The sequence below is a fragment of the Channa argus genome, chromosome 1, assembly GCF_033026475.1.
Source record: "Channa argus isolate prfri chromosome 1, Channa argus male v1.0, whole genome shotgun sequence".
Lineage (NCBI taxonomy): Eukaryota > Metazoa > Chordata > Actinopteri > Anabantiformes > Channidae > Channa > Channa argus.
In genome coordinates, this window is record NC_090197.1 from 27,766,943 (window position 1) to 27,777,281 (window position 10,339).

General features: G+C 39.4%; 1 protein-coding gene across 4 annotated transcripts in view; it reads left to right on the forward strand.

The window, feature by feature from the left end:
• tjap1 (tight junction associated protein 1 (peripheral)) overlaps positions 1-10,339 on the forward strand; it is a 36,080-nt gene that overhangs the window by 17,111 nt on the left and 8,630 nt on the right. For 2 of the 4 annotated variants that reach the window (XM_067511313.1, XM_067511322.1), the window contains 6 exons: positions 1,977-2,005; positions 2,528-2,689; positions 3,688-3,754; positions 6,627-6,734; positions 8,715-8,798; positions 9,477-10,142. In XM_067511313.1, the coding sequence (XP_067367414.1) occupies positions 1,977-2,005; positions 2,528-2,689; positions 3,688-3,754; positions 6,627-6,734; positions 8,715-8,798; positions 9,477-10,142 (1,116 nt within the window). The remainder of the gene's footprint in view (positions 1-1,976; positions 2,006-2,527; positions 2,690-3,687; positions 3,755-6,626; positions 6,735-8,714; positions 8,799-9,476; positions 10,143-10,339) is intronic. The other 2 variants (XM_067511330.1, XM_067511340.1) reach the window with 1 other exon arrangement.

Below are 10,339 nucleotides of genomic sequence, written 5' to 3' on the forward strand. Positions count from 1 at the left end.
TCTTTTGATGTTAAACTAAAAAACTTTTCCGTTATGGAAAAATAAACTCAATAATCCAAATATTGCTTAATTAATTTAATAATTAATCACAAAGGTTTTAGTTCTAATACATTATTCTAAAAACAGATGACACATAAAAGTCTGAAGTTTATTAGTAATTTATGCTGAGATGAGTCATCTAATTTATTATTTTCTCCCAATCATTATTTAAGTCTGTGTCAAACAAAGTGAAATAAAATGGAAAATTTGTAAAAGCTCCTGAATTAAAAATTATGTTGTGTGTGCAACAAACTGCAACAGTTTAAACTTAACCAGTGTTTGAGGAGAAATGTCAGATATTTGCTCTGCGGATTGAGTGTTTTTCTTTGTCATGAAAGGAAACTGAATATCTCATCTTTCTACCTGCCTCCAGATGCTTCCTCAAGAGCAGTTAGTTTGGACTAAAGCTGAAGCTGTAAGGGACCACTTTGTAAAGGCTATTTAAACTAGTTTACATGTTGTCATTAAATTATTTAAATTAATATTTATATTAAGAAACTAATACAATCCAGCTTTGATTCCTAATTTTGTGACTCATAAACATTTTAGGAATTAAACACTTAAACAAGTTAAAGGAGAGTATCCAAACTACATTCATAAATCTGTGATAAAACCGAAGTTTCTTGTTCCAAAGTTTAAAGTTTGTAATAGAGTTGCAAGCAATCAGTGGTATAAAATGTGACAACTCCTAAACCAGGTTTATAAAGAAATCTGTCAGGTGCATCCTGCACCTGAAATACCCAGAATGCCAAAGTACAAAGGTCAGGTTCATCTGTCGTAATGCAGTCTGGCAGAGGCTTTTAATTTTTACAGGCCCCACATATTGATAACCAATAATGACACCTGGGGAAATAAAGTGTTCAAACATCAGCGCGATCTGATTGGCCTTTTAGCTGCAGCTCAGTTATTGATTTACAGCGCTGTTGGCGATTGATCAGAAAACTGAGAGGAGCAGTCCTGTAAAATCCTACTGCATGCTGGGAGGTCAACATGGAAAAAAACCTGGAACACTGAGATCCTGGGAAAGTTCTTTGAAAACAGTAAAACAGAGGAAGATAACATGAAAAACAAGGAGAGGTCTTTTAATAATTTTTGAGTTGCAGTCATGATGTGAGTGTATAATGTATAATTAATATAACTATACTCAATAAACAACAAACTCTACACACCTGTGTTTATTTTAAACACATATTCTGACCCCTACTCTGTGTAACTGGATTGAAGAATTAAGTTTTTCTGTTCAGTGTTTCCCCCTGTCGGCTCTGAAATAAAACCAGTGTTTTCATGTTAATATTTGTGCAGGTTGTTTTCTTCAGCTGCAGCTAAAAACTTTTATCATGCTTTCATATGGTAAATGGTAAAGTCGCTTATATAGCGCTTTTATCCAAAGCACTTTACAATGTTGATTGCCATTCACCCAATCACACACACTCTCTCACACCATGGCTGTCATGCAAGGTGCTCACCTGACCCACCGAGAGCAACTTGGGGGTTCAGTGTCTTGCCCAAGGACACTTCAACATGTAGCCGGGAGTGGGGATCAAACCACTGACCCTGCGGTCCATGGACGACTGCCTTTACAAACGGAGCTACAGCTGCCCCATGATATATTGATATATTATTATCAAATTTTCTTCATGTGATTCTTACTAATGAAATGCTAAATGTGAACCAACAGAAACACAGTAAGAAAATAGGTTGGTTGAAGTAACACAAACAATAATTTACGATATCTTACGTTTTTACCAGTGTCTGTGTTTGTAATAAAACCACAAAATAGCCAATGAATTAAAAAATCTAAAAGTAAAGTAAAATTTATAACCTCTAAAAAACTCTTTTTAACTGAAAAACTGAATTTTATTTACACCTTTTTGTTTTGTGACAAAATCAAAGTTGTAATCAGATGTGACGAACAATTGTCTTGTGTTCTGTTGCAGGAGGCGTTAACAGACGCAGACAGGATCAGGTCAGAGTCACATTTTTGTGTTCTGTTTTATCCGCAGACATTTGATAGTAAAAGTAAAACTGGAGAAATGATTTTGTGAGATCAGGATCGCTTTTATGGGATGTACCTGATTTATTAAACTGAAGAGATTTGGAGGCAGTAACACATCTGTAGCTGTAAATGATCAGAAAAACAACCAGATCTCAGAAGTATTACTACATGTTTATAGTAACTTACCATAGAAATACTGCATCATACTGCAATATATCAGTACACTGAGTCAGCAGATACTCTAATGTAAGTACTCATACTTCATTAGCATTCGGCTCTTAATATCTTATAATGTTTACTTGCAGTATAATCTTGTTAAACACTAGCACTGGTAGTTTGCCCAAGTAGGTCTTCGATATGTCTGGGTCCCATGAGTCTAAAACCAGCAACATGAGTTCTGGTCCTTATCAAATCTACTTCAGATCTGCATGTCAACAATCTGCATCAGAAATTTGTTAAAAGCTCAAAGCTAGTCTTTTCTCCATTAACCAGAATCCTCCAGCAGCAGAACGAGGATCTGCGGCACCGCCTGTCTCTGTCCACCCACAGGATGGAGGCCATGGAGGCAGAGTTCGATGGGGGCCGACACTACATGGAGGCCGAGCTCAGCCGCACCAGGGACGACCTGGACAAAATGAGGGACAAGTTCCGTAGGTGAGGACCGGATCTGCATCAGAACCTGGTTTTGGATCTGACCAAGATAGTTACAGTAAAATTTATTAACACATCAGGTCTCTTCCGTCTGGATCCATATTCAGAGAATTTGATCAGACTTGTGCAGGCTGAAACCAGGTATTCTTTGGGTCCTTGGTCTGGTACTAAATTAACTGTGATTAACAGAACAGTCAGCCCATCTGAACAAACTCACACAGGCTGTGATTATTGTCTGAGGCTCAGTTTAAATCTAGTTTGATTCTCTGTCTTCTTGTGGATTCACTAAACAGCAGCTCATTTTATTTCATTCAATTAGTTCAGTTTCATGTTTGATCCCAACTTCACATTTTGATCATTATGAAAACTGTCCTACAGCAGAGTTTGATTGATTTAGTTGTTAAGTGTTTATATTAGGCCACAGTCGCTCATCATCCCTCATTACTAAATGGACAGAAGCACAGCAAACCTGATCCAGTCTTTTTACACAGGCTGTTTGTTTCAGTGGGAATTAAAACATGTTTGAGGCTTCATTTCTGTCGAACAGTCTCTGTTGGAGGTTCACTTCTCTGTTCATCAGTTTTATTTCCCTCTACAGCGGTAATGAGTGTAAATGAGGCAGGAAGTTGGTGAGTCTCTACCTAATGAGGCTGTGGATTATAAAGGATAACGAGGGAGAGGGTGGGGTTTAGGGATGAAGCCGCTGAGATGTTTTGACCCTGAAATTTTTCTTATTGAATCTAACTGAGGGGGCGCCTCAGTCTGCTCCACTCCATTAGAACTCAGCTCTGACTTGTAATTTGTCTACAATGCTGCAGTGTCTCAGCCATATAACACAGCCATTACTATTATTTGGCTATGAATACACTACAGACCTTCATAAACAAAACAACATCCCTTTAAGAAAAGAAATGACTAAATAAACCTAAAACACGTTGCTTTTACTATCCTCTGAGGGGAAGTGGACATGCTTCACTCAACACGTCTTTCCCTCTGTGCAGACTCCAGAACAGCTACACAGCATCTCAGAGAGCCAATCAGGACCTGGAGGAGAAGCTTCACGCTCTGGTAACCTTTCACCTTCTTCACCTGACCTTTGACCAACTTAGTCTTTTTCAGGGTGCATATGTAGCTGTAGTTTGTTTCAGGAACTAAATATTAACTAGGCCCGCTAACTGATTAGAGATAATATATATTTTACAAAGCTCCTGATTTATCCAACACTTCCTGTGTGTGTGTCTGTTACGTCGTTAATATTTAATGAATGGTGTAAGGTGCATTAATCACATTGATCTATAACTGTATGAAAATGCACTTAGAGGCTGTTTATTGATAATCTGTAGAAAAGTAGAGTTAAGCTGGATGGTTGCCATGGCATCAGATCTGGAGGTCAGAGGTTGGTATGATCTGTCAGTATGCTGTTAAAACAAAAACCTAGTGCAGGAGACAGGAATATGGATGAAATCAAACATTTATAATAAACAATTTATGTTAAAATATACAATCTGGAAACACATTACATCAGACAAAGTATTCATTGTATATTTCTAGTATTAGTAAAATAAAACTTTCTATTATTAGGTTAAGTTTTTATTTTTCTCTTAATAAACTATAATTTTACTGTTGAAATTGCTTTAAGTGTGACTTTTCTCACAAAATTACATTTTTACTTACATATTTATCTAGTACGGAGACATTTTATGTGTTAAAAAAAAATACTTTTTTGGGGTATTTTTATAAATATTACAACTTTTCTTTAGAGACATTTTGTTTTGTAATCCAATTTTTCTAGCAAAACATTTTGACATTTTAAAAGTGTAATACTTTAAAAGAAATTTTATCTTTATATTACAGCTGATATTTCTGCTGAAATATTACCACATCTATGGTAAAAGAATAGTCTCAACTTTATTTTGTGCACACTCCAACAGACTGAACCATGCTGTTTAAACTAAACTTACTAGATTCATTGATAGATTTCCATATAAGTGCTGCTTCAACAAATAATCAGTCTTCTTTCTGACTCTGGTTCCAGTAATTTAAACTTCCTGTTTGTCGTTCTTCATCTTTTCTTTCTTTTCTCCTCTTTTCTCATGCTGCTTTCTGATGGACTGACTCATCTTCATCACCCTCATCATCGCCACCATCATCATCAGGCTGCTGTCAGTCAGACATGGGTCCACGCAGTTGCGTTTCATTTCTCATCTTCCCCCTACTCATCATCACCTTCTGTCTATCCTTCCTCCTTCATCACATCCGACATCTCCCTATCATTGTCCTTCTGCCCAGTTTTCTTCTTCTTTGGTGTTTGTTTGAATGCCAAGTCCTCACATTTAGACTGCTGGCAGAGAATCTATGACATTTACTTACTGTTATACTGTAATAATGATTCATGTAACATGGTAATTGGCAAAATTTTTGATACTGTATGCTCAGAACAGACTTGTGTCATGTAACCGAAGTACTCCCATAAAAATGTGTCTACGCTGCCTGTGTGGCATCTCATGCTTTAAGCACGAGTCGACCCGAAGTGTGTTTTTATGCTCCTGTTCTTTTTTCAAACAAAATATTGACAACAAAAGATAAAACCATTATTAAAAATGTTGGAACTACAACAAAATTAACTTATTAAGTGAAAGTTTGGACTTGGTGTGCAAAACATTCTGGCTAATAATAATTGCTCAATTTTTGAAAATTTTGCTTCAAAAGAAAAGACCATGAATGACAAACCCGCTCCTCCCTGCTCATGCCAACACATTGTGAAGGAAATTATAATAATTATAACAGACTTGTATAAATATTAAATAACACTTAATAATTTCTCCCACTAATTCTTTTTGGTGTGTAAGTCGTGCAAAGAGATTAAAGCTAAAATTGGATTCATGTTATAAAGAAACACAAATAAAAGCGAAATTGGACTTCAGCTAATGTTAGCATTGCTAACCTGAAGTCCAGGCTTGCAGGTTACTTTGCTGTGTGTATCATTTGTGCACTACGACGCTCGGGCTGCAGGAAGGAACGGTTTGTTTTTAAAATAGAATTTCATTAATGCTAGCTGCATTGGCAAGTGTTAGATGCTAGCCAGCTGCTTATTCTCTTTATTTATTTTTTCAGCACTTTGAAAGTACCAATAATGAAAATATTTCAGCTTTGATCAAGATCTTATTGGATCTGATTGATTTCCACCAAGCCACCACATCCCATATTGCCTTTGTGCTGCTAGCTCATGCAGCATTCAAATGATCTGGGAAAGCTTTAGAAATAAACCCGCTGAGCATTAGGGCCGTGACTCACCAAGCTGACGGTCGGCCGTCCATTCCGATTGGCTGTTAAGTTTAGGGAATCAGCAAACAAGACCAGACTACGTTAATAACAATGCCAAAACATGTACTATTGTCGTTACTTGTAATCAGACTAGAGGTAGTTATAAACCATCTGTGGTGGATGAGAGTAGTGTGAAAATGGTAAGCTAACACTGCTCTGTTTACAAACAGCATTTATTTTGTATATCCTTGGGACCAGGTTTTCCTGTTTCCATTCTCTAGGCAGGTCAGAACACTGCTACCTGCTCATCGCCCTTTCATTTTAGCGGTATGTTCTAGCACCACTTGTTGGACAAGGCGACGTGAGCCAACGCAGAAGTTGATCTCTGTTAGCGCTCATTATTTGATGTCAGATTGTTGTGTCATGGCTGCTGGATGAAAACGGTTTGAATCCTCAGGTTTAAGGTCAGATATAGCTGGACCCTCAGTTTGTGCTGTTTAAAGGTTGGACATGAAGTAAACTTTACAGAAAACTAAAAACATGGTGTCCCCTTGTTGATTCCCACATGATCTGAATGTAGTTAATCTGCTGAAGACCCACTTCCTGTCACATGTGGCTTCTGATTGGCTAAGCTTTGACAGCTGGTGCTCTAACACAATGTCTCTATCCGGCACAGCTACGGAAGGTGGAGCGGGACAAGAAAACAATGGATCAAGAGATTGTGGAACTCACCAACAAACTGCTGGACGCCAAAAACACCATCAACAGACTGGAAGAGCTCAATGTGAGTGAAAACTCTCTAATACAATAAGTACTGTTACTCTCTGTGGAATATTATTACCCTTTATCTTACAGAGATAGTAGCAGCTACAATTTTGACTTTAAGTAACATTTTTTTCCTACTGGACATGGTGCTGCCATGTTAACATGTGAAGGCACAGCGAATAGCAGGCACTGCTTAGCTGGTAGATAACTGACATTCGAGTTAATTTTATTTATATTGTTCAAATCTGACCAGAATATCCCATTGGTTGTCAGTTACATTGGGAATCTACAATGCATTATGCTGGACAGAGTTTAAAATGAAGGCAGCACTTAAAAAGTGAAGGAATTATCTTTTTTTTAAAAATAGATATAAAATAAAGAATGAAAGAAAATAGTGCAGAACCGCTGTGATAGGTTTGGAAAACATTCAGCCTTTCTATAACTCCTTGTGATCTCCTCGTTTTTGGTGATCTGGCTAAGATAATTTATTAAATAAAGACACGGAAAAGAGCCCTTTTCAGTTTGTTAGTTGAAACATTAAGGTGATGAATGGTGTTAAGAGTTTTTGCAGAACTTCAAAAGATTAGGCAGACAGTTTTCCTTCAGAAGACCCTCCTGAGAAACCAATTCTGGGTGGGTCAGGTATATCACTTCCATTTTCACTTTACATTTGCAAAGACATACTGATACTGATAAGCTAGACCCCCCCAGACACAGACACAGACACACACACACCATTTGTTAGCTCACATTTTCTGTACTGTCCGGAGATACGTAATTATAAAGTGTAAACTGTACAATGTCCCAACAATTTTGGTTAGCGCCTATATAAATCGATGCACATAACTTTTTTGTCCAGCTACTAAACGATCACTTGTAGACCATTTCCAGCCATCCTACATACTGTTATCGTCACTATTGTCCTCACAGCATTGCTTTGCTTTAATCTAAGTAGATGATGATGGAAACCTACTTCTTTCTGCCTGATTAAGTCTGTGATGAGATGACTGCATACATAAGTCAGCAGCTGGTTTTGGTCAAAATGCTCTTGTCATTTTGGACACGTGAATGTGCTTCAGGGATAGGGGGCCTGATGGATTAGTGGTAGAGCATTGGTCCGGGGTGCAGAAGGCCACGGGTTCGAATCCCACCCCTCCAGGCGTGGTGTCCCAAGCACGGATAAAATGGGAGGGTTACTGCAGGAAGGCCACCCACGTTCCACTTTGGCGACCCATGAAGGCACAAGCCGAAAGTTGTTGATCTTGAATGTGCTTAAAGAATTTAAGGTGAGGGTTTGACAGGCAGGGTCTGTGGTTGCTTTTTAATAAGTAGTAAAAACCCCTCTCACTTGCAGCACAAGGGCAACGTAACAACAACAGAACAACATTGTGAATGTTGGGGTGACTCTGAATTGCTTTTCTTAACTATACACAATTGGTTTATGTAATACATATAATGTAAGCATAGACAAAAGATTCTTGCCCTTGAAGGGATGCACAGTGCTACAATCTGTACCCAGCAAGGTCTTGTTCAAGTCCAGGTGCTCCATTAATCCAAGGCCAAGCTTTCTGAAATGCATATAGACATAGCTCCATCGTGTCACATATGCAGAATTTCCACTGCTACTTTGGCACGTCTTCTGGCAGTCTCCTAAATGCACATTCGGTACATTTACAGCCCTTTTCAGAGTGACGGTTCAGCCTGACCCTATAGTAGCTTTTTCATGGTAATGTGAGATAATGACAGAGCTTTTTCAGGAACTAATATTAAATAACAGATCAGTAGGCAAGGGAGATGATGCAGCATCTCAAGCTTGAGAAACTAACGTTCACTTTGTGTGGCTGTTCTGGTAAATCTAAAAAAATGCGGAATCTATTTATTAATCAGAAGCTTTAATCTACCAGAATGTATATCTGGCAGATTTAAAAAAGTAATTTTATTTTTTTAATTAAATTATTTAAAATCAGAAATAATGCAGTTTGAAACTGTGTTTCTGCAGGAGCGTTACCGTCAGGACTGTAATTTGGCTGTTCAGCTGCTCAAATGCAACAAGTCGCACTTCAGGAACCACAAATTTGCTGACGTAAGTAACTGACTAATTTATAAATATGTAGTATTTATGTATTAACTATGCTAATCTTTACATCTAATAATAACTAATAGATTATTTGTCAATTATATATTGGGCTGGTTGGGCAGCTACAACTTAAGTACAAATGATTTAGAATTGTCCATAAGTGCCATACAGAAGTAAATGTAGTTTCCAGTTTATCAAATTGAGATACAGCAACAAAGCCTCTTTTCCCAGTTTAAATTTTCAGGTAAATGATTAATGTTTTTAAAAAACACACACAGTAGAGTATGTTCCTCTGAGGTGAAATATTTGACTGATGTTTTTTGTAGTAGTTAAACTGCAGCAGTTTCTGAAGCCCAGAGGAAACAGAAAAAAAAGCAGTGATTTCTTGAATTCCTCTGCCAGACCAGTAGACATCAGGATCCTTTCACTCAAAGATGTTTAGAGATCTGAAGTTAAAACAGGTGTTCTGAGATTCTGCTGTGATATTTCCTGTGATGAAGCTTTGCTCAGTGACTCTGAGTCAAACACAGCAGCGGAATGTCCCTGCTAGTAGAAACATGCTCATTATCATATGTCAGAGATGTGATGCAGAGCTGTGGCTGCTTTCAAACAGGTAAACTAGGTGTATACAGCATCAGCAGGTCGATTATTGTTATCACAGTATTTGTGTGTGAAACTCTGCAGCTTCCCTACGAGCTGCAGGATATGCTCAACAAACACATGAAGAGCAGCCTGCCAGAGCGGGGCCCCAGCCCTCAGGACCCCGACACCCTAAGTCTTACTCCTGCCGACGTTGTTCCCACCTCTGTCATCGCCCGGGTCCTTGAGAAACCCGAGCCGCTGGTTCTAAACTCGGCTCAGTCCAGCAGCTGCGGCCGGCCCGTGGCCGAGGACGTATTCGTGCACGTGGACATGACGGGTTCTACAGAGGGCGAAGGGAGGCAGAATAGTGGCCGGGAGGCATCGCAGCAGAACGGGTCCTGTCGCAGCCAGAACAGCCTGGATGAGGAGGCGGGGGGGGGCCCGTCCTTTGAGAAGTTGAACCCATACCCGATGCCCCCTCCCCCCCACCCCCTGTACCCGGGTCGCAAGGTAATTGAGTTTTCATCAGATGACAAAGTGAAGATCCCCAAAAACTCACCACTGCCCAACTGCACCTACGCCACAAGGCAGGCCATCTCCCTCAGCCTGGTGCAGAGCGACGACGAACGGCTGCCCCCCGGGAGCCCTGCTCAGTCCACCTCCTCTGGAGGGGGGGCCACATCGAGCCAACGCACCCCACCATCACAGAGGGACGCCACCAGTGAGCCTCTATCCAGCCAGTCCAGCCCCTTCAGCAGCCCCCCCCAGGTGAGCTTTGGTGAGATCAGTGAGGATTGTAGTGAATGTGTGTACAGATACTCATTTTACTGTGAGCTGCTTAGTAGAGTTGACAGTGGTGGAGTACTGGAGACATTGTCATCTTTGTCACTTTGGATAAAAGCAATACATAAGCAGACTGGTTACTGTTTGAATCCCCAACCAGATTCAGTCTTTCTGTGTGGGGT